This window comes from Chionomys nivalis, chromosome 11 (assembly GCF_950005125.1).
Source record: "Chionomys nivalis chromosome 11, mChiNiv1.1, whole genome shotgun sequence".
Classification (NCBI taxonomy): Eukaryota; Metazoa; Chordata; class Mammalia; order Rodentia; family Cricetidae; genus Chionomys; species Chionomys nivalis.
The window spans coordinates 25,127,548-25,152,818 of record NC_080096.1 but is presented as its reverse complement, the minus strand read 5'-3'; the positions used below and the strand labels follow the sequence as shown (position 1 = coordinate 25,152,818).

The window sequence follows — 25,271 nt, the reverse complement described above, 5'->3', positions numbered from 1 at the left end:
CACAAAATTTTTACTCATATATATATATGTATGTATATTCAATCTTGGGCATGGTGGCTCACACCTGTGACCCTAGAAGCCTAGAGATTATGTCAGAAAGATTGCCTCAGAATTGAGACCAACCTCGGCTACATAGTAAGTAAGATAAAGACCAGTTTGAGCTACAAAATGAGACCCTGTTTTATCAAACCAGAACAAAAGCTGTCGGGAAACAACAATGTTATTGAAGGAATTTTTATACAACACAAAAGGGTATAAAGAACAAAAAAAGACATATTAGCTGGGTGGTGGTGGTGCACACTTTTAATCCCAGCACTTGGGAGGCAGAAGCAGGTGGAGCTCTGTGAGTTCAAGGCCAGCCTGGTCTACAACGTGATTTCCAGGACAGCCAGGGTTACTCAGTGAAACACTATCTCAAAAACCATCCCTGTGAAGATAATTAAAGAAGAGCTTATTACATATCAAAAATATTTAAAGTTTTTATACATGTGTATGTAATGAGTGAAGTTGCACTGGGATTCCAGAAAACGTCAACAGATGCCCCTTAAGCTGGTTGTGAACTACTCAATTTGGGTATTGGGGACCTAACTTGGGTCCTCTTGAGGAGCAGGAAGTGCTTTTATTCTTTGTATTATCTCTCCAGTCCCCTCAATATCATTTTGGAGACTAAAAAATTAAGAGAATAACTATCTATAGGAGTGAACTCCCCTTCTACAGGGGCTAACCCACTCTACACACTCCATAAAAGCTAAAGATACAGCTAGGTGATAGGTGGTGGTACAGGGATGAAACATACAAAGGATAAAAGCCCTGAATTTAGGATGCTTAGATTCCCCCAGTTCAACCTGCCACAGACACTATAGTCAGGCAAACGCTACTCTCCTGACTCCTTCGTGTTGGGGAAATTAAACCAGACAATTTCCCGATGTGGGAGCACCTACAAGGAAGAGTGGGCATGCAGGATGCACATTAGGCATTCCTGCTCAAAAAATGGGGGCAAATAGGAGCAGGAGAGAATGCTGAGTGGCTAAGAGCACTGGCTGGTTTCCCGGATGATCTAGTTTCAATTCCAGAAACTCATGTTGTAACTCGCAATGGTCTCTAGCTCCAGCTTTATGGGATAATTTTTTTTTAATTTTTTTTAAATATTTATTTATTATTTATTATGTATACAATAGTCTATCTGTGTGTATGCCGAAGGCCAGAAGAGGGCACCAGACCTTATTACAGATGGTTGTGAGCCACCATGTGGTTGCTGGGAATTGAACTCAGGACCTTTGGAAGAGCAGGCAATGCTCTTAACCACTGAGCCATCTCTCCAGCCCAATTTTTATTTTATTAAAAAATGTGTGAAGAGGTATGAACTAAGGGCTGGGTTGTAGCTCAGAGGTAGAGTGCTTGCCTAGCACACACAGGTTCTTGGCTTGATCCTCAGCACTTCAAAGGGGACAAGGGGTGGAAGGAAGTAGAAAAACGATTGTCAGTGATGGATCCATAGCAATTTTGAAGTCTCCTTGGGCACCCATTATTATATCTCCTCTCTCTCTCTCTCTCTCTCTCTCTCTCTCTCTCTCTCTCTCTCTCTCTCTCTAGATTTACTTATTTATTATATATACAGTGTTCTGCCTTCATGTGTGCCTGCATTCCCGAAGAGGGCACCAGGTCTCATTACAGATGGTTGTGAGCCATCAGGTGGCTGCTGGGAATTGAACTCAAGACCTCTGGAAGCGCAGCCAGTGCTCTTAACCACTAAGCCATCCTTCCAGCCCCATATTCTCCTACTCTTGAGTAGAGAGAATATTCTTTGATTTGTTCTCTGGAGATGGTTTTATAAAGTTATTTTTAAAATTGTATTTGTTTATTATTTTTTGAGAGTTTTTAAAAAAATATTTATTTATTTATTATGTATACAATATTCTGTCTGTATGTCTACAGGCCAGAAGAGGGCACCAGACCTCATTACACATGGTTGTGAGCCCCCATGTTGCTGGGAATTGAACTCAGGACCTTTGGAAGGGCAGGCAATGCTCTTAACCTCTGAGCCATCTCTCCAGCCCCCATTTTTTGAGGGTTTTGTTTCTTGCCTTCTGGGCTTTTGACTTCATTCCCTTTCTCAAACAGGTTTACAATTTTATATAACAAATGGTTTATCTTTGTGGTCCAGTAGCTCTCATGTGTGTGTGTGTGCACATGTCTGTGTGCTCGTGTACGTGTGTGTGCATGCAAGCATGTGTATGTGTGCATGTGTGCACTGAGGGCTGAGGTTGATGTTGGATGTTGAATTAGTCGGGGTTCTCTAGAGTAACAATTTACAGAATTAATCCCTTTCTCTATAAAGCAAGGAGTTTGTTAGAATGACTAATAGGCTATGGTCCAGTTAATCCAACAATAGCTGCCTGTCTATGGAAGGTCCAAGAATCCAGCAGACATTTCGTCCACAAGGCTGAATGTCTCAGCTGGTTCAGTGGATGCTGGAATCCTAAAGAAGTAGGCTCTAATGCCAGGGAAGGAATAAACTTACTATTGAGGCGAAAGCAAACAGGCAAAGAGCGAGACTTCCTTTTTCCTTGTTCTTATATAGGCTTCCAGCAAAAGGTGTGACCCATATTAGAGGCTGCTCTTCCCACCTCAAAAGATCCAAATTAAAGCTGTGCATTCCCACTTCAAAGATCCAGATTAATAGTGGATGTTACCACTTCAAATTAAGCAAAAATTCCCCACAGGTGTGCCCCACTTTTTGATTTTTGTTAATTCCAGATATAGTCAAACTGATAACCAAGAATAACCAATCACCCGGGTCTTTTATAATTGCTGCTTTTCCACCTAATTTCTTCAGATAGGGCTTCTCACTGAACCTGGGTGGCCAGCAACCCCAAGAATCCTCCTGTCTCTACTCCTCCAGTGACAGGATATAGTGTATGTACTGCCACACTCAGATTCTGTCTACATTCTAGGATCTGAGCTCAAGTCTATAAGCTTATATTAGCAACTAAGCCACCTCCCACCACAGTCTACTTAGTTTTTTTTTTTTTTTTTTTTTTTTTTTTTTTTTTTTTTTTTTTTTTTTTGGTTTTTCAAGACAGGGTTTCTCTGTGTTGCTTTGGAGCCAGTCCTGGAACTAGCTCTTTTAGACCAGGCTGGCCTCAAACTCACAGAGATCTGCCTGCTTCTGCCTCCCGAGTGCTGGGATTAAAGGTGTGCGCCACCACTGCCTGGCTTAAAAAAGATTTTAAAATATTTTTAGTTTATGAGTGTTCAGTCTGCAAATATTTCTGTACGACATATGCATGCCTTGGAGGTGAGAAGAGGGCATTATATCCCCCCAAAACTGGAGTTATGGATGGTTGAAAGCTGTCATGGTGGTACTGGGAACTGATCCTAGGTCTTCCACAAGAATAAATGCTCTTTGAGTTCCAGAACCGGTTCCAAACTACACAGAGAAACCCTGTCTCAGAAAAAAAGCACAAAACAACAACAACAACAACAAAAAACCACAGCAAGAAGAATAAATGCTCTTAACAGAGCCACCTCTCCAGCTCCTTTGCTAGTCTTTGCCAGATTTGTTCTGTAGGTGTTCTTCATTATAGAAGGTCATGTAGCCCAAGCTGCCTTCAAACTTGATCTTTAGCCAAGGATATAGCCTTGAACTCCTGTTCCTGCTGCCTTATTCTTCGGAGTGCTGGAATTACAGGCATGCACCATCACAATCAGTTCAGAGATTTAAAATTTTTCAAAATTAAAAAAAAATCAATGTTTTAATTTAGAAAAACACCATCAGCCAGGTGGTGATGGTACACACCATTAATCCCAGTACTTTGAAAGCAGAGGGAGGTGGATCTCTGAGTTTGAGACCAGCCTTGACTACAGAGGGGGTTCCAGGACAGCTAGGATTACACAGAGAAATTCTGTCTAAAAAAACCAAAACAACAACTTCAATCATATAGACAAGTAGAGTGAACCACATTTTTAAAAACACATGTTTACTACATACAATATTACCTACATAATAATACTTTGATGTTCTCTTAAAAGTTGGTCCTCTGATGCTGGGTGGTGGTGGCGCATGCCTTTAATCCCAGCACTCGGGAGGCAGAGGCAGGCGGATCTCTGGGAGTTCGAGGCCAGCCTGGTCTACAAGAGCTAGTTCCAGGACAGGCTCCAAAACCACAGAGAAACCCTGTCTCGAAAAACCAAAAAAAAAAAAAAAAAAAAAAAGTTGGTCCTCTGTTCAGATTTCCTGCCTGGCTTTACTCTGCTAAGCCATCGGTCAAAACAGCTTTATTTATTAATCAATAAAAGCAATACATATACAGAAGGACATTCCACATCAACCAAGAATGGGTGACCATAAACTAAGCAGAATATGCCTCTCTCTCTTCTCATTTTATATTCCCTCTAGTGCTGGGATTAAAGGCGTGACTCCCTAGTACTGGGATTAAAAGTTAGGTACCACACCACCTGGATTTGTTTCTGCATTGATCTTGCGTAGTCCAGGGTGGCTTTGACCTCACAGATATCTTTCTATCTCTGCCTCCCAAGTGCTGGTATTAAAGGTGTGTGCCACCATTGCCTGACCTCTAGTGGCTTAGCGTTTCCCTTCTGATCTTTAGGCAAGTTTTATTTATTAAAACATGAATAAAATATCACTATATTTTCCATTTTTTCTCTAAAATAAAAGGCTATAACTAATATAAGAAAAACTATATATAGTAAGTACAATAACAATATACAATATATACAGGCAATGAGTACATCAACAAGTCCATTTACATTTGACAAATTCAGAGAAAATACTCCATAGCTATCATATCTTGATGATTCCAAAGTCTTGTACCTAATTTACTTTGTAATCATAATTTGCTTTCTGTGTCAGGTAAACAAGGAACACTATAACTATCTAGTCTTCAACTCCCTCAGAGACCCAAAAAGGAAATAATATTAGCTGAGTAAACAGGAAGTGTGAGCAAATGACTTTCAAAAACCTTGAGTAATGACAGAAACATCTGACTGCTTGAACAGTCACCCAAGGTTCCTCTGCAACGTTGGGTCATCTATCTTCTACCTACAGGCCTAGCATACTGGACAAACTTTTCTGTGAAGCAGCATATTCTGAAGGACTGTTCCTCCTTTTCTTGACTATGTTTGGCAGTCACTTTCCTTTGTGTTCTGGTTGTCCAATTAGGACAGCACACTATCAGCAGTTGAGGCAAGGGCATTTTCTTGCCCAATGGCTTACTTTTTGCCACATGGAGTTTACTTTCTTTGACGCCCATCATCTTCTCTGAAGTAGATTGGTGCTACCAGGAGCAGACATGTCTCATTGTCAAAAAAACAAAAAAAAAACCCAGGTTATTAAAACATCATAAATGCCATATTCTGTAGATTTCTGGTGTTTGAGGATGACCTGTGTATCTAAAATATATGCTTGAATAACCTTAAAAACATACCTAATGTGACTACAAGTTCATTTATACTAGGTAACTAACTACTAACCTGCATTTTCTTATTATCCTAATCAGTTGGTAATAATAATTTTCAAGGACTAGAAATTTGCATTACATTGTTAAATGAGTTATATAGGCACAATACTTTGAACAGGAGTAGATATGTATGTACAGTATGTTCTAACAAAATTAAAATCTCAATATACAGAATTTGTATACAATATACAAAAGTCCAATCCAATGTAAAGTATTTTAAACTAGTAATTGCTTTTTAAAAGTAGACTCGATAATCTACCTTTTATCTAATCATATCTATAGCCTCCTTTTTTTCAGAGTAGATCCAATAATCTACCCTTTCATCCTATCATATCTATATCCCCCTTTTTCAAAACAAGAATGTTAAATCTAATTTCATTTAAGTTTTTTTCCTGAGCATTACCAATAATAATTTGTAACTAACCTCCTAATCAATGATAAACATCCATAATCCACTGAATGACCAAACACCACCATCATATTCTTAAATTTATTTCCTACTGTTGGGATGTGTGTGACAGTATCTTTAAGGAATCCTGAAAAGAAAAATGTTTGGTTAATTGTCAAGTCTTGATAGAGGTAGCTGTATCATTTGTTGTCTAGTCTCTGTGTAATAGGAAAAGTGCAGGGATTGCCTCAAGTCCTAGCTAGAGTAGTCTGTTAGGCCGGATCATCTTAGATAGCCACCTAGAAATTATTCTGAGCAGTTGGTAGTCCAAAGCTGATCCTGAGGTGGTATTTTTTAGCTTAGTGGTGTTACCATAGACCTGGAGGAGTTGCCATTGTGGGGCCCCATCCTCTGTATAGAGACTTCAAAGGTAGCTGTTAGGTGTGCTCATGGTTCACCGCAGAAAACTGATAGAGTATCAAACCTGATATCATGTACAGGAAGGTAGACAAAACCTTTTTCTAGAATTAGTTAGTACTCTATATGACCATTAATATCATGACAAAAAGTTTAATATATATATCAGTCTTATAAATCTTATACCTAAAAGCTGTCAAAGGATCAATATAAAACCAAAGGATTATGAGATTAGTAGCAATAAAATAGTACTTAAAAATTTTAAAAAGATTTATTTATTTTGTACATAGTATCTTGCCTGCATGTATGCATGCAGGCCAGAAGAGGCCACCAGATCTCATTATAGATGGTTGAGAGCCACCACGTGGTTGTTGGGAATTGAACTCAGGATCTCTGGAAGAGCAGCCAGTGCTCTTAACCGCTGAGCCATCTCTCCAGCCCTAAATTTTGTTTTTCTTCTGTCCCCTATCATGGCTCTTCTGACATGTGACAAAGATTTTGGATTTCATTTTAATAAGCATGCTTGGGTTTAGAGAAGGAGAGAGCCACACTCCAACTCCAAAGCCAGCTTTAATCTTTAATTAGACTGGGACTACAAGAAGACCATTTGTGTTATATATCTGTAGAGAACAGCAGAAACAAACATTTATGAAGATTTATGAAATTTTACCCTGTTGGAAATGTAACATACCAGTAGGCAAATTTGCTCTTTTTCTTGAGACAAATCATAAATTAATGTATGTTTCTCAGAAAAATATTACATGATATTACAAAGGACAGTCACTGACCATTCAGGAATAGACCCAGCAGAAGTTATAGTACCTCTTAATAATGATAAAATTGACAAATTATGGGAAAACAGTGAACCTGGAAAAGACTTCATAGTAATTTTTTGGGAGAGATTAGCAACTATCCCAAAAGCAAGAGAATTCAACTTATAAAGAGAACTAGCTGGATCCTTCTTCACATTGTACAGGACACACCAATAACTAGAGCCCCTACGTTCTATACTGATGCAAATAAATCAGGAAAGGCAAGTTACAAATAGAAAATTTAAGTAAAGTGGAACAAAGTCCTTATGATTCTGTCTAAAAGTCAGAATTATATGTTATTTTCATGGTACTAAGGGATTTTAAAGAATCTCTCAACATAGTTACTAATTCACAATATACAGAAAGGGTTGCTTTAAGCCGGGCAGTGGTGACACACGCCTTTAATCCCAGCACTCGGGAGGCAGAGGCAGGCGGATCTCTGTGAGTTCGAGGCCAGCCTGGACTACAAGAGCTAGTTCCAGGACAGGAACCAAAAGCTACGGAGAAACCCTGTCTCGAAAATCAAAAAAAAAAAAAAAAAAAAAAAAAAAAGAAAAGAAAGAAAGGGTTGCTTTGCATATTGAAACCATTGAATTTATACTAGATAATACAGAATTGATTTTATTATTTATTCAGTTACAAGATACAATCAGGAATAGGCATCACCCCATATACATAGTACAATCTGATCCCAGACAGCTCTGCCAGGTCCTCTAGCACAAAATAATGCAGAAATTTATCAATTATTGATTGGAAATGTTCTGAAGGCCTCATAATTTCATAAAAAAATCATGTTGCCGGGAGATCCTGGGATCACCTTTGTGTGACGCTATAAATATGTTTTATTACCATTGGTTAATAAAGAAGCTGCTTTCAACCAATAGCTTAACAGAGTAAAGCCAGGACAAAAATCTGAACAAAAATATATAGAGAGAGCAGGCGGAGTCAGAGAGATGCCATGCAGCTGTCAAAGAATACAGACACCCAGGAACCTTACTGGTAAACCACGACCCTTGTGGTAAAATATAAAATGATAAAAACGGGTTAATTTAAGATGTAAGAGCTAGCTAGAAATACGCTTAAGCTATTGGCCAAATAGTATTACAATTAATATAGCTTCTGTGTGATTATATCGGGTCTGGGTGGGTGGGAAACAAACAAGCAGTCTCCGCCTACAGTGTGAGCTCCGTTTCTCTTTTAGGCAGATTTAGTCTCATGTAGCCCAGGGTGGTCTTGAACTCACAGAGGTCCATCTGCCTCTGTCCCCTGAGTGCTGGGATTAAAGGTGTGTGCCAACACTGCCTGGTCTCTACCACTAACTAGTGGCTTAGCTCTGCACTCTGATCTTCAGGCAAGCTTTGTTTGTTAGATCACAAACAAAATATCAAAACAACCAGGTTGTGGTAGCGTATGCCTTTAGTTCTAGCATTTGGGAGGCAGAGGGAGGCGGATCTCTGTGAGTTCAAGGCCAGCCTGGTCTACAAGAGCTAGTTCCAGGACAATTGGGACTGTTACACAGAGAAAAACTACCATGAAAAAACAAAAAAACCAAAAACCAAACACAACAAAATATTTAGAGTTGAATACTAGCACTTACAGCCTGACTTCATTTGTAATATTGTCAACTGTCTCAAGATCTTGTTCTCATGACTTTTCTACCACAGTAGAGTGTACCCTGGAACTGTGTGCCAAAACAAAGTCTTTCCTTTTTTTTAAAAAGATTTATTTATTACGTATAGTATTCTGCCTGCAAGTATGCCTGAAGGCCAGAAGAGGGCGCCAGATCTAATTATAGTGGTTATGAGCTACCACGTGGTTGCTAGGAATTGAACTCAGGACTCTGGAAGAGCAGCCAATGCTCTTAACCTCTGAGCCATCTCCTCAGCCCCAACAAAGTCTTTCTTAAATGACTTCTCAGTACTTTTTTCACAGGCAACAAAACAAGTAACTAATACATAAAAGTGGTACCAGAAATGGTGTAGACAGGTATAAAAATGTGCAGATTCCAAAATAAAAAGTTCGAGTAAGTTTGATGTTGCAGCCAAGACAGGTGCTGAAAAAGGGCTGGTGAAGTGATATTTCATTTGCATTTTAATAAATAAAGCATGCCTAAAGATCAGAGAGTAAAACAATCAGCTGTACAGACCGGGCAGTGGTGACACACATCTTTAATCCCAGTAGCCACACTAGTTGCCATAGAAATTGGGTGGTAGTGGTGCACAGCCTTAATCCCAGCCCTAGAGAGGAATATAAAACGGGAGGAGACAGCTCTCATACACAGTCTCATTCTGAGATTTCTGGAGGCAGGATCACTATTTTGGACTGAGGTAGAGGTAAGAGCCAGTGGCTGGCTGTTTTGCTTTTCTGACTTTCAGATCGAACCTCAATATCTGTCTCTGGGTTTTTACTATTCATGCTACAGGCTTGAACTGGTAAAAAGAGAAACCTATTGCCCTGTACTACACCAATTAGAAAAGTGTTCCACCCCAGGTCAACAGCTGACTGAGCAAAGCTTTCAGCTTGTGAAATGCAATTTAATATAAAAGGAGTTTATATCACTACTGAAAGGGTTCCCTGCTCCTCAAAATCAGCAGCCTAGGGAAGGATGTGCTTCCCCAGGGTCGTCAGACAGAGGCTGTTACAACTGTATTCCCCTACTCTGTTTGGCAGCATCACCCACATGGTATTGGTTCTGACAGAATGCAAGATGAGGTTGTGGGTATTGTAGAATCTTGTACTACACTTCCACAGAGCCACTGTGGCCAGGAATTTCACCTCTGCCACATATTACCTGGCCACAGTGGCTCTGTTCAGATTTTACTACATTAACCTGCATTAAACTTCAGGCAGTCTGATGCCAGGCGGTTCATGGTCAGCATGTTAAAACACAGCACAATTTGGGGAAAAGTTCCAATCCAGGTGCACAAAAAAAAAAGCTTAAGGTGTGACTACATAGAAATTCCTTTGAGCTGGGCGGTGGTGGCGCACACCTTTAATCCCAGCACTCGGGAGGCAGAGGCAGGCGGATCTCTGGGAGTTGGAGGCCAGCCTGGTCTACAAGAGCTAGTTCCAGGCTCCAAAGCTACAGAGAAACCCTGTCTCAAAAAACAAAAAAAACAAAACAAAACAAAATTCCTTTGAAAAGTGCATGTGGCCATGAGCTTCGGCTCTATAGCTAAAAGGCCTAGAACCTGCGTGGTTTCTGGCAGAGCTAGCACAGCGTTCAGCACGCTATAAAGTATATATGACATTCCCCTCTAAGGTTGGGTTCTCATAACTGGGAGCTACAGATAAAGATCTGGAGGTAGAGTCTGGGATGAACATTCTGAATGGGGTCTACCTCCACAGATAGCAAAAGGTTACCAGGTTATTAAAATTATCCACTTCCAGCTTTCTAGATGGCATTTTATCTCCTCTGCTGAGCAGAGGCCCCTGCATGTTTTAACATTCCTGTTTCCCTAGTGATCTGTGGGTACAAAGACCTTTTGTGCCCCCAACATAGAGCTATAAAAAAGAAGAAAAAGGAAAGGAGTATGCATGGAGTGGAGCTTTCATTAAACAGGTATGTTCTGCTTGTCCCAGAGCTGGGCGGGTAAGGCTACCTGAGCTTCTGGAGTCCAGATGAGACCACCAAGATCTCCAAATTCAGACTTGGAGTTTTAGGACTTGGTGTTTGCCCTGCTGGGTTTTGGACTTGCTTTGGTCTGAGGTCTCCTTGTTAAGCCCCTATTCTTCCATTGTTGAATAGCAATGTTTGGGGCTGGAGAAATAGCTCACTGGTTAACAGCACTGACCCCAGGTTCAATTCCCACATGGCAGCTAACAACTGTCTGTGACTCCAAGATTCGACATCCTCACACAAACATCATGCAGGCAAAACACCAAAGCACGTAAAACAAAATAGGTAAATTATTAAAAATAGTAATGTTTATTTTGTAACACTGTATATTAGAAATATATACCTCAAAAATTTAAAAACAATTTTTGTGTGCATGCATGCACATGGCACACATGTATGTATACTCTGTCTTGTAGGGATGCTGGGATTACATGAATTCTGGGAATCTAAACTTAGGTCTTCATACTCCTCCAGCAAGAGATTTACACAGTCATTTCCTCAGTTTCTGTTTTTATCTTAACTAGTTCTGTGAGCAACAACCCAATTTCCGAATAAGGAGACATTCTGAGGGTCTTATTGCAACATACCTTTTGAAGGATGGAAACACAATGAGTAACAAATAGAGTCAAGTCTGTTATTATATAGCTAGATGCTGTCTCAATAATAGAAGTCTATCAGCCATATTATGACATGGATAGTCATGAAGATTGTAAATACAGAAAACATTCTATGCAGTATCTCAAAATAGAGAACAGCTTCACAAATCATATCTCAAAAACGGGGATAAAAATCAAATTTTAATTTTTCCAGACAAAAATTTATACTATATTAGAACTTCTGTCACTATTATGTGGAATGATACATTATTGTATAGCAGTAACTTTGATTAATAAATGCCCAAGTTTTATGTTCTCCTAGCATCTATCTTTTTAAGGAGAAGGTCGGGCATTATAGAACAAAACAGAGTGGTGGGTTGTGGTGGCAGACGCCTTCAATCCCAGGACTCTGGAGACAGACAGGCGGATCTCTGTGAGTTCGAGGCCAGCCTGGTCTACAGAGCAGGTTCTAGGGCAGTTAGTGCTACACAGAGAAACCTTGTCTGGAAAAATTAAAAAAAATAAGAGAAAAAAACCAGAAGAGGGCATATACAATGGCATCTAACACTCCTGATGTTTTTTTCAAATGCTTCCTTCCACGTTTTCATGGCTCAATCTCCGTCTCTTTAAGACGTCAGCCAGAAAAGAAACGAGCATGCTGGGACTGTCGCTCGGTTCCAGGTCCAGGGCATGCTGGGAAAAGAGGGCGGGATCACGCCTGGAAACGGCCAATTACCTTAGGCCTAGGGCATAAGCAGGAGTGCGCACGCGCAGTTGGCAAAGCATTGCGTTGCAATGGCTCGGGCGATTTCGGGAAAGGCATTTGCTGTCCCCACGGAGGACTCTGAATGCTGTTGTGCATTCTCAGTCTCCCGCCCCCTCGGAGGCAGCTAGGTGACTGCAGGTGGGTGTGCAGAGGGGCTGTAGGCGGCCGCTCCAACTTCTGGGTTTGTGGGCGGGTCACTGCATCACGTGCCCAGACGAGGGGGCGTGTCCAGCACGTGATCAGACGTCGCAAGGGCAGCTGGGTATTTCCTGTGACTGGGCCCGGCACCTTCAGGCGTGGGCGGGGCGGAGGCTGGTCACGTGACGTGGCGTCAGCGAGTCCGGCGGGGGTTGCTGGGGTACCCGGCAGTGGTGTTGGGGCGCTCAAGGGGCTGCCTACCGCCACCGCCTCGCGCGCTCTGTTGCAGAACGCGTTCCTCCGCTGGCTGGTGGGGAATTCTGTTTGCGAACCGGAACGAAAGGAGCGCTTGCGACTCGTATATTGTTACAGCCGTGTCAAACGGTGGTAAGTTCTCGATCTCGGCTTCGCGACAGGCTTTTATAACTCCGTTCTTTCTGCGGCTGCTTGGATTGATGAAAGGCCTTTTGCGAGGGTTCTTTTTCTCTTTTAAGCCTTCGTTTGTACGTTTGGGAATCTGAAGAGCAACCAGAAGGCTGCTTATAGCAGCGGTCCTCATATTTGCATTAGGATTCATAACAGTGACAAAATTACAGTAACGAAGTAGCAAACGAAATACTTTCATGGTTTTTGGGGGGGTCACCACAACCCGAGGAACTTTATTAAAGCGTCGCAGCATTAGGAAGGTTGAAAACCAGTGGCTTATAGGAAGACAGGCCTGACCTCCATGGAGGCTCCAAGAACGTCCAGTTGGTCCACTTGCAAACGGGAACTTAGTGTTGGCTTGTGCTGACACCTTAGGCTCTGAACTAGCTTGGAGTCAAGAAAAGGGCACTTGATTCCAGCGCAGGCCGAGTTAGAGGGGTCGGTGAGGCAACTGCCTCATTTTGAGAAAGCAAAGCTAACTTGCACCTTAAGTCAGTGCCTATGCAATCAGGAATTGTACTGAGTTCAGTTCTCCAAGAGCTTGGTAGCTTCCTCCCCTGACTCGTTTGTCCAGTCTACATCTCAGCAACCTTCATCATGGTAAAGACCATCATGCTTGTCTGAGGCCCTAGGGGAGTGAGAGCTTTGACGGAAAGACTTTCCTCATTAAAAGGAACCCAGGAACAGGAAGAAGTTAGAGTCCTGGAAGGGTTGATGCTTCAAATGCTCGAGCCTGAAGCTATTAACACATGAATGTGAAGGAAAACAAAATCCGAGTATCAATTCTTTATATTACGTTTTAGGAGTCTAGCTAAGAAGTCTTCATTTTAAACGGGAGAAGAACTCTGAACAAACTGAGAATGAAAGAACCTTTGGATAGTGGCTGTGAGAAAGCAATGGCACAACAAGGGCTTCTGGACAGAGTCAAAGAGGAGCCTGATAATGCTCAAGTAAGCGTTTTCTCTTGAGTTTTAAACTGTTAGAAGTTAGAGTCGAACATGGCGGTTGACAGCTTCTGGTTTATAAGTTTGTGGAATTGGTTCTTTTTTTTAAACCGTTAGATGTGTGCTATGAAGGCTTAGGAATAGTTAAGTAGCAGAGTGCCTCTGAGATACCGTGTTCAGTTCTCAGTGCCTGTCGAAAGTGAATAGATGGTTATGTTTTGAATGTACCCTCCAAATTTCATTCACTGGAAACTTGGTTCCTGATGCATTGTTGCTGGGGTAGTAATCCTACGTGCAGTTCTGTCATTACCGGGAGTGAGTTTGCTGTAAGTGCCAGGTAAGCTCCTCTTTGCTTGCTGTCTTGTTCTTTCTTGGGTGGTCTACCAGTTTTTTTTTTTTTTTTTTTTTTTTTCATTTTCAACACAGGTTTTCTCTGTAGCTTTGATGCCTGTCCTGGAACTAGCTCTTGTAGACCAGGCTGGCTTCGAACTCCCAGAGATCCGCCTGCCTCTGCCTCCCAAGTGCTGGGATTAAAGGTGTGCGCCACCACCGCCCAGCTGGTCTCCCACCTTTTGCCACAGTGAATGTGACTAGAGGACCTGGCTAAATGCATCCCCTCTATCTTGGAATTTACAGCCTCCAGAACTGAGAGAAAATTCTTTTCCTTATAAATGACCTGTTACATGGTTTATCTTATGTTTTTGGTGTGAACCTAACCTTTAATGGCTGAGGCATCTCCAGCTATGCATGATTTTTCTTAGAGCAATACAAAAATATCGAAGACAATGGGTTAATCAGGTTTTTGGTGTTTTGAATGAGAAAAGAGAAAAAGTAGCAACACTGATAGATGGTGTATTGTATAATATGTATCATATGATAGTATGTGGCATTAATATCATTATTAATATCAATGCATGCTTAAGAGAGTGCCCATAATAGCTAGGTGGTGGTGGTGCATGCCTTTCATCCCAGCTCTCGGGAGGCAGAGACAGGTGAATCTACAGAGGAAGAAGTTCCAGGACAGGCTCCAAAGTTACAGGGAAACCCTATCTTGAAAGACCAAAAAAAAAAAAAAAAAAAGTGTGCTCATTATAACTCTCACATGTATGATAATATTCTTATTTTACCCATGAGGATGCAGAGCTCAAGAAAGCCAAGCAGTATGATTGGATCAGTTAGTAAACATCAGATAGGATTTAAACCCAGATAGTAACATTTCAGAGAACCCGTTCCTCCACATGTAGCTTGAGTTGAAAAGATTATGCAGAATAGAGCCTTCTTATGAATTTTGATTCTTTAAAAATTCATTTAACTTTATTTTATGTACATTGATGTGAGGGTGTTGAATCCCCTGGAACTGGAGTCACAGACAGTTGTGAGCTGCCATGTGGGTCCTGGGAATTGAACCCGAGTCCTCTGGAAGAGCAGTCAGTGCTCTGAAACCTCTGAATCATCTTTCCAATCCCGAATTTTGATTTTAAAAGCAACAGGAGACATTATAGGGTTAGTCTTTATTTTATTTTTATTTATTTATTTTTTGAGACAGTGTCACCTAATCCAGGATATCCTAAGATTTGCTCTGTAGCTGAGGACAACCTTTAACTGCTGCCTCTTCTTCTCAAATGCTGCCATTGCAAGTGTGTGCTGCCATGCCAGGTTTTCACTGTAGAGACAGTAACGTGAAACAGATGTGCGTTTGGAAAGATCACTGTGGCTGTCCCTTAGATAGATTAGAAACAAAAATAATTTGTGGACAGTCAGTTATTTTGGCAAGAAATTTTTTACCTTCTCTAGCATGTTTTTTTGTTTGTTCGTTTGTTTTTGTTTTATGCTCTTTGGTTACTGACCTTATTGAGGAAACAATAGTATTTAAACATAATGAAAATTAATACATTAAAAGTAAGATTTAATGCCAGGGTGTGGTAGTACACATCTTTAATCCCAGCACTTGGGAGGCAGAGGTAGGTGAATCTCTGTGGGTTTGAAGCCAGCCTAGTAACAAAGCGTGTTCTAGGACAGCCAGGACTGTTACACAGAGAAACCCTTCTCGAAAAGCCAAAAATCAACCAACCAAAATAATAATAATTATTATTATTATTTAATGTCTCATACCACCTCACGGCAGAATTATTCCAGCACAGGAATGCCAGATAGGTTTTGTCTTGTTCATGAATTCCATGCCCTCTTTGCTCTAGTAGTGAGCTAAGAAGGTTTGAAGGTGGTGTTTGCAGAACGTGGAGTGGTGGAGGCCTCCAGTGTACTTACTTCTCCTTTCAGTATACTTAATTTCCCTTTAGTTGGTAAATTGTTCCTCTTGCCTTATCTAGTATAACCATTTGTTTGCCAAGTTTTGTGGATTCTGCTTTTTAAATGTATTTTGAGTCTGTTTCTTAGATTTCTCCATTTAATTATTTTTCTTGTGAATTGTTTGCAGCTTGCCCTTCCTTCACTCATGTAGTTCTTCAAAACACTGTGTAGTGGTGTCATTTTATTCTTTTTTTTTTTTTTTAAATATTTATTTGTTATGTATACAATATCCGGTCTGCGTGTATGCCTGCAGGCCAGAAGAGGGCACCAGATCTCATTACGGATGGTTGTGAGCCACCATGTGGTTGCTGGGAATTGAACTCAGGACCTTTGGAAGAGCAGGCAATGCTCTTAACCACTGAGCCATCTCTCCAGCCCCGTCATTTTATTCTTTACAGATCTAATATCACTACCCCTCCCAAGTGCTAGGAAGGTATTCTACCATTCAGCCAGTTTCCTCCTAAATGGTAATCATAAACTTTTGAGTGTGATATCCAGTGTTTCCCTTTTCAGTACTGTTGGTCATTTGTCTCAGTTTGAATCTGTGCTCCTGTAAACTATTTGTAGTTCACTAAAAGATAAAAATTAAAATTCTGTGTGTTTGCTTTAGGTAATCCAAATTAGCTTTGAACTCACTAGGAGTTAAGGACATCTTTGATGCTCCTTCCTTTACTTTCCAAGTGGTGGGATTAAAGGTACCTGCCTCCATACTCAGCTTAAAAGATATATTTTAGTCAGTGTTTTTGGCCTCTTTTGCCTCCTTTTTTTTTTTTTTTTAACCTTTACTTTGTAGAGTCCTGGTTGGCCTGGAACTCTGTAGATCAGGCTGACTTAGAAAACTCAGAGATCTGCCTGCCTCTGCTTCTGGAGTGCTAGAATTAAAGGTGTGTACCGCCATACCCAGTTTAAATTTTTCTTTTATTTATTAGATTTTAATGTTATTTTTATGTATTTAATTTTGAATTTTTTTGGAACTCAACTCTGTAGATAGACCAGGTTGGCCTCGAATTCACAGAGATCCATCTGCCTCTGTGTCTTGAGTGCTGGGATTAAAGGTATGTGCCACCACTGCCCAACTTTAATTTTGATTTTTTAATAACGATTTTTAATTTGTGTGTGTGTCTTGTGTATGCCACATAAGTTTGAGTGCCTTTGGAAATAAGAGAGCATCAGATCCCTGGCTGGAGTTTCAGGTGATTGTGACTGACTGACATGGGTCCTAGAGCTGAATTTAGGTCATCTGGAAGTGTAGGCAAGGTGATGGGAAGGTAGCTTAGAGCTTTACATCTTGATCCTCAGACAGCAGGTAGCTAGAGGACAGAGATATACAGGAACACTGAGCCTGTTGTGGGGTTCACCCCACTGACACACTGCCTCCAGTAAGACCACACCTCCTAATTCTCCTCTGGTAGCTTATCAGCTAGGGACTAAGCTTGCAAATTTATAAGCCTGTGGGTGCCACTGTCATCCACACCACCACAATTATAGTTGTTTTCTCAACAGCAAATTCGTCTGTTTCCTTTAAATTCAACTTTATTCAAGTTCTCAAGACACAGGCACAATAAAAAGAGATTATTGGCCCAAAGCACTTGAATGAGTCCATCTCAGTTTCTGACAGTTTCCTCTGAAACTTAATGAATCAGGTCTCCACTGTTCACATTTATTTTAGCTTTCTTCTCATTCCAGTTCTTTTCAGGTTTTTTTTGTTTTTGTTTTTTGAGACAGGGTTTCTCTGTAGCTTTGGAAACTCCAGCTCCTTTCATAAAGCACATTAAGTCTCTGCTTTGAATCTTTGAATATTCAAGGGCTTTCCTAGCTCAAAGTTTAAACCTGCCACATCCCTTCCACAAACTAGTTCTTAGCAGTTCTGAACCAGTTACTGTTTGCTTCCTGGTAAGTGTATGGTGTTGTGTTATTTCTGGTGGGAAAGTGGAAGGGCAAGCAAATGTATATGTAACAAACAAAGCAGAAGGGAGAGCCCACTCAGAAACTAGTCCAGCACTGTAAGGAAGAAACCAGTCCGTCTTGATAACCTAATTACCTCCAAGGAGTCGCACTGCTAGACTGTTAAATTAGGAGTCAAGTTTCTTTATATTTTTCTCTTCAGTAACCCTGCAGTCTACAGTGGTGACAGTGGTGACACACTGGGGCAATAGTGGCACAAGAAGTTGTGGTCACCAGCCACCATCTGGTTGTATTGAAGGTCCAGTCCATGAGATGAAACTCATACCTAATGCTGCTTGGGTGTCCAAGAACCTGAGACTAGATAGGCATGGACCTAGGGGGAACAATACTACAGTTCTCTACTAAAGGAATGTAGCAATGGAATGACTCCTAAAACACTCTGCTTCTCAGCTGCTATCAGAGACGCTCCCTCCTGCAGTAGATGGGGACAAATACCGAGATGCAAAGCTGGACAATGTGTAGAGAATTAGAGACCTTGGAACACTCAGTCCTAAATGAGGTGTTTCCATTAAATCCCTCCCCTCAGGGCTCAGGGAACTTTGTAGAAGAGGAGGCAGGAAGATTGTAAGAGCCAATGGGGATGGAACACAAGAAGGCAACATGATCTTCTAGACCCAACAGGGCTGATTCACATGGACTCACAGAGACTGTGGCAGGATGCCAGAGCCTGCACAGGTCTGAGCAAGATGGAGTCCCCGTGCTGAAAGAGGAAGAGGATACAAGGCCCCCATCCCTAACCCAGAAGTTGATTGCTAATTGACAACTGCTCACAAAGGAAAAATGAGTTTTCTCCAACAGAATCTGGGTGTATGAGCCACTGCTCCCAAATCATGATATGGGGACTTACTATTAATTATGAATGCTTGGCCGTATCTTATACTTGCCCCTCTAGCTCTTATATAATAACTTAATTTAATCTGTTTGTTTTCATCTACTGAAAGGCTTTGGGCCTTTTCCCTTTCTTTCACTCTATATGCCCTACTTTCACTGCTTCTTCCGTGTCTAGCTGGTTGGAAGCTACCTGGCTGACTGGCCCTGGGAGCCTTCCTCTCTTCCTCATTCTCTTCTCTCTCTGGGGCCTAGATTCCTCCTCCTATTTACTCTCTCTTCCCACAAGCCCCGCCTATCCCTCTATTGCCTAGCTATTGGCCATTCAGCTTTTTGTTAGACCAATCAGGTGCCTTAGGCAGGTGAGTTTAAACAAACATAACACACCTTTATATAGATAAAGTAATATTCTACAACAAACCATACTTAAGGGTAGGTCCATGTCTAGCAGCAGATGGCCATCACAAAATGAACTCAATGATATATTTGAAGATCTTTCATCTCATATTACTTATTCTGGACTTTTTTTTTTTTTTTTTTTTTTTTTTTGAGACAGGGTTTCTTTGTGTAGCCTTGACTATTCTGGAACTCGTAGGCCAGGTTGGCCTTGAACCTGCAGAGATCTGCCTTCTTCTTCCTCCTGAGTGCTGGAGGCGTGTGCCACCAAGCCTGACTGATTTTGTGTTCTTATGAGATTCCTATGTGTGGAAATGTGTGTCTTTGTGTTTGTGTTTCTTGGACTTTTTCTTTGGCTTTTTTGTCCTTTTTTTATTTATTTTTTTGTTTATTGTTGTTTGTGTTTTGAGACAGGGTTTCTCTGTTCCTTTTTCCTTTTTGGAGCCAGTCTTGGAACTCACTCTGTTAACCAAGCTGTCCTTGAACTCACGGGGATCCTCTTGTCTCTGCCTCTTGAGTATTGGAATTAAAAGCATGCCCTATTTGTGTCTTTTTTTTTTTTTTTTAGTTGCTCGTTTGTTTTCTAATGTGTGGGTGGAGAAGTGGGGGAGGATCTGGAAGGAGTTGGAGGAGGGGAGCTGTGATCAGAATGTATTATATGAAAAAGAATCTAATTTCAGTTAAAAGGAAAAATATTTTCAATTGAAATAGAATTTTATTACTTTTTCTTCTCCCTTTCCTCCTTTTAACCGTCTCTCAAGCTCCTCCTATGACCCCCTCCAAGTTGATAGCCTTTTTCTTTATTGTTGTGTGTGTCTTTGTGTGTGTGTGTGCGCGCGCGTGTGTGCACAAATATATAAATATAACCTCCTGAGTCTTTTTTGGTTTGTGTGTATATAGTTCCCGGGCTGACCAGTCTGCTTTGGACAGCCAATAAGGGGACTTATTCCTGGAAGAGGCTAATTGTTTGTCTCCCAACAGTCATTAATTGCCTGTAGTTCTTTGTGTTGGGGTGGGACTCCGTGAAATTTTCACTTTTCTATGTAAACATATCAATTGATAACACAGTTAGGATTCAGATTTCAGCATGAGTTTCAGAGGGGACAGAACACAGTACTGTGTAAGTTATTTCATCCTGCTGTGACAAAATCACCATACACTGGTGGCATTATTATAAACCACGCCAGCGAGATGGCTCAGTGGGTGAGGTGCTGGCTGAGCAAGCCTCGTAACCTGAGTTTGATCCCTAGAACCCTTGTGAAGTTGGAATGAGAGAACTGATTTTACAAAGCTGTCCTCTTACCTCCACACACTCATCGTGTAACATGTGTGCAACATGCGCAGCTTATAAACATACAAAAACAAATACAGTGTAACCTACACAAACCCTTCTTTTGTTTGTTGTTGCTGTTTTGTGATGATATGAGGAAATCAAAGATGCTGGGAATCATTGTCTGTGTTAGATATGCCTGAGAAACCAAGTAGTAAAGGGACTTAAAAGCAGTTTTTTTGGATTAGCAGTTGTGAAATGATTGTATGAAACAGTTTTATCTACTAGCTTTGAATTGAAGAGGGAATTAAAATAAGAGCACAGAGAAAGAATGAAGTACTTGTATGTACTTCATTAAAATTGTCTGTATATGATGTGTGTGAGTGTGGGTATGTATGGAGGACAGATGGCAGCTTTCCTGAGTTGATTATTCCCGTCATGGGATTAGAGATGCCTCAGATTATCAGGTTAGTATGGTGTCTTAGGGTTTCTGTTGTGGGGACAAAAATACTGTGATGGAAAAACAAGCTGAAGAGGAAAGGGTTTATTTGTCTTAATCTTCTACATTGCTGTTCATCACTGAAGGAAGTCAGGACAGGAACTTAAACAGGGCAGGAACCTGGAGGCAGGAGCTGATGCAGAGGCCATGGAGAACCGCTGCTTACTGGCTTGTTTCCCACGGCTTGCTCAGCCTGCTTATAGAACTCAGAACCACCAGCCCAGGAATGGCACCATCCATCATGGTCTGGATCCTCCCCACTGATTGAGAAAATGCCTTACAGCTGGATCTCATGGAGGCATTTTCTCAGCTGAGGCTCCTTGCTTCCTCTTTGATGACTAGCTTTTGTCAAGTTGACACAGAAACCATACAGTACAACTGACCTGTTGTCAACTTGGCTTGCAAATTACTATTAAGCCTCACAATCATTCTTATTCATCTCCAAGGTCTCACATTAAAAACATAAATAACTTTAAAGGTCCCATAGTCTTTGACACATTAGAATTTCAGTCCCTTTAAAATAGTCTCTTCTAAAACCAAAAGTCTTTAAGATTCAGTTTCTCAGCTGTGGCCTCCAGTAAAGTACTTTACTTCAAGAGGGAAAAGCCAGGGTACAGTTACAGTCAAATCAGATTTCAGTCTTTCAAAGTCTGGGATCCACTTGCAATCTTCTGGCTCCTTCAAAGCATTTGGGTCACTTCTCCAACTCTGCCCTCAGCAGCACACAGTTTGTCTAGGCTCTGGCTGGTCCCACTCCACTGCTGCTGCTGTATCTTGGTGGTATCTCCAAAATGCTGCGGTCTTCTCCTGCAACTGGGCTGCACTTCACCAGTAGCCTCTCCTAGGCTCTCCTTATGGTGCCAAGCCTCAACTTCTTTTCATGACCCCTTTAGTCCTGGACCTTCAACTGCCACCAGGCTGCACCTTCACTAATGGCCTCTTGCAGTGCCAAACCTCAGCTGCTCTTCGTGACTTCAAAACCAGTACCACCTGGGTGACTTTTACCAAGTTCAGCTTGCCAGAATGAGGTGCAACCTTGGCCACCTCTGGAATATTGCTTCCCTGTGTTCTCAGGAAACACTTCCCAGAAGATTTCACCTCAGTGATGCTGGTCTCTTCTTAATCACTGTTAATTTGCTCCAGCCGACTTGCCCGAGTCTCAAGTAAAGCAGAGTTTCACTTTAGGAGTTCTGCTGCCTTCTCTCCCTCCCTCCCTCCTTCCCCTCCTTCCCTCCCTCTCCTCTCCTCTCCTCTCCTCTCCTCTCCTCTCCTCTCCTCTCCTCTCCTCTCCTCTCCTCTCCTCTCCTCTCCTCTCCTCTCCTTTCTTTTCTTTTTTTTTTTTTTGTTTTTTTGAGACCAGGTTTTTCTGTAGTTTTGGGACCTGTCCTAGAACTAGCTCTTGTAGACCAGGCTGGACCCAAACTCACAGAGATCCGCCTGCCTCTGCCTCCCAAGTGCCGGGATTAAAGGCGTGCGCCACCACCACCCGGCGGTTTATTGTTTTGTTGAGACAGAGTCTCACTAGTCTTGATTGACCTGGAGCTCCCTATATAGACCAGGCTGGCATCAACGCCTAGAGATCCACCCGCTTCTGTCTGAAATTATAGGCATCACACCTTATTCTGAGTTTTAAACTTTCATTACTTACAGTTCTTACATTTCCTTTTCTTTTTTTTTTTTTTTTTTTTTTTTTTTGGTTTTTCGAGACAGGGTTTCTCTGTGGTTTTGGAGCCTGTCCTGGAACTAGCTCTTGTAGACCAGGCTGGTCTCGAACTCACAGAGATCCGCCTGCCTCTGCCTCCCGAGTGCTGGGATTAAAGGCGTGCGCCACCACCGCCCGGCTCTTACATTTCCTTTTCACTGGCTTCAATTTCACCATGTGAAAACAAGCAATCAAGAGCACCTTTGGCATCTTTATTCTGCCATCCACTCTATCCACAAACCGCTTAGCAGCCTCTTTAAGTGCTCAGGACTTCTTTCCCTTTCATCACTCCATCCAATCCCCCTACCTTCCTCTCTACCTCGGTCTCTCCTCTCAATTTATATATTAATATGTTCCTTTAGAAGCTATTACTATTTTCCCATTTCCCTCCCTTTACAGTCAAACTTCAGAAGTATTTCATTTTTCGGTTAGTGAAACAGTTCAGAGGATAAAGGCGCTTGCCTTGTGTACTGGTACCAGCATAGTGAGGTATTGCTGTGACAGACCTGACCGTGTTTTGGGGAGGACTACGGAAGGACTTTGAAACTTTGTTCTCAAAGAGTCACTGAGTGTTAAGAGCTGTGTGGGATGCTCTGTGAGTTCGAGACCAACCTGGTCTACAAGAGCTAGTTCCAGGACAGGCTCCAAAGCCACAGAGAAACCCTGTCTCAAAAAACCAAAAAAAAAAACAAAAACAAAAACAAAAACAAAAAACAATAAACCTAATCATACAAACAAGACCAACCCCCAAAGTAAAAAACAAACAAAAAAAACTCCAGGGAGCTGTATGTATCAGGAGCATTAGATAATATTACAGGTTGATAAAACTGTAATTTTAAAATCTTAAGCATTCTTTCCTGATGTAGGTGGGTCTTCTATCTATCTGTTGCTTTCATTGGTTAATTAATAAAGAAAACTACTTGGCCTGATAGGGCAGAATTTAGATAGGCGGAGTAGACCAAACTGAATGCTGGGAGGAAGAAGGCAGTGAGACAGATGCCATAGCTCTCCTCTCCCAGATGGCGCAGGTTAAGAATCTTCCCTGTAAGACACCACCTCGTGGTGCTACACTCATTAATAGAAATGAGTTAATCAAGATCTGAGAGTTAGCCAAGAAGAGGCTGAAACTAATGGGCCAAACAGTGTTTAAAAGAATACAGTTTCCGTGTAATTATTTTGGGTAAAGGTAGCCTGGTGGCCGGGAGCTGGGAGGCGGGAAGCGGCCTGCAGCTCCTACTACATTTTCCGATACATAGGAGAAAGGGATATAGTGCTTCCACTTCTTTGCATGTATCAATAAATAGTTTAATAAATATTGGCCTGACTTTATAGCTAAGAATGACCTCATTTTCCTGTCTCTTCCTTATGAGAGCTGAGATTACCAGCAAGGGACTATACCTACACTGTATGCTGATAGGCATGAAACCCAAGGCACTCTGTCACTTGAGCTACAAACCAAGTCTGGCACCCCCCGCCCCAACTTTTTGTATCGAAATATATCAGGTCATTTAGCCAAGAAAAAAATTAAGGTATTTGACTTTAGCATAAAGGTAGCTTTATATTAACCATTTTGTTGTTGTTGTTTAAGGCTTACATTTTCTAGCTTTTCTTGAGACAGAGTCTCACCCTGTACAGCATATCTTGGCCTGGAACTCACTGCATATCCCAGGCTTGCACCAACCCGTGGTGTCTTTCTTCATAGTCTCCCCAAGTGTTGCAGTTAATAGAATAAACCTCCACAACCAGCTTCATTTTCTAACATATAAAATAAATATATTTAGGATAAAAATGATTTAGCCTGTCACGATTTAACTTATAATTTTGTGTGTGTGTGTGTGTGTGTGTGTTGGATGTGTGCCCTGGAGCTGGAGTTACAGGCAGTTGTAAGCTGCCCAGTGGTGGAACTAGGAACCAAATTCTGGCCCTCTGGAAGAGTCGGAAGTACTCTTAACTGATGAACCAGCTCCCATTGTGATGTCTTTATATATAATAAGCAGACTGCATTGAATTTTTTTCCCTCTGAGACTAGTTGTTCTGGAACTTGATCTGTAGACCAGGCTGGCCTTAGAAGTAAGGGGATCTCAGAGTTCAAGCCCTCCCACATGCTGGGATTAAAGGCATGAGCTACCACTGCCCAACTTGCATTGAACCTTTTGTATCTTGTTGATTATTAGTAGATATGACAGCTTGTAAATATATTGGCTAAAGTTACTAATTTAGGGCTTAAAGCCTTAGCTCAGTTGGTAGAGTATGTTTGCCTAAAATGAACAAAGTTCTGGGTTCAGTCCAGCATTGCATAAACCATGCCTGTGGTGGCTCATGCCTATAATCCTAGCTAGAGCCTGAAGGATCAGAAATTCAAGGTCAGCCTTGGCATGTGAGACTGTCTCAAAGGGAAAAAATTATTAATTGAAATCTAAGCTTTATGTCACTCACACTTAATTTTATATTAAATATTTAACTAAATATTAATTATAAATGTCACTCATTTATCACTCTTGAATATATCATAAGAAATAAGTAGTGTGCAAGTACTCACTTGTGCAAGTATATCTATCTGATATCAGATTTTCAGTATCCACCTAAAAATCTGAAATATCACTGAAGGACTGCACCTATATGAAATAGCCGATTGCTAGAAGTCCACTTTTAGAAACAGCTTAGGTAAGGGGACTTCATGTAGTCATCTTAACTCTGAGACTTCCTTGGAGAGGAAAA

General features: G+C 41.4%; 1 protein-coding gene across 2 annotated transcripts in view; it reads left to right on the top strand.

Annotated features, from left to right (window-relative positions):
* Nucleotides 1-12,103: 12,103 nt before the first annotated feature.
* The window catches only part of Zmym6 (zinc finger MYM-type containing 6), a 49,529-nt gene continuing 36,361 nt past the window's right edge, over nt 12,104-25,271 (top strand). The window contains exons 1-3 of one of the 2 annotated variants that reach the window (XM_057784283.1): nt 12,137-12,216; nt 12,506-12,603; nt 13,446-13,592. In XM_057784283.1, coding sequence (XP_057640266.1) covers nt 13,503-13,592 — 90 coding nt within the window. In that variant the 5' untranslated portion in view covers nt 12,137-12,216; nt 12,506-12,603; nt 13,446-13,502. Of the gene's footprint in view, nt 12,217-12,505; nt 12,604-13,445; nt 13,593-25,271 lie in introns of both variants that reach the window. The other variant, XM_057784284.1, reaches the window with a different exon arrangement.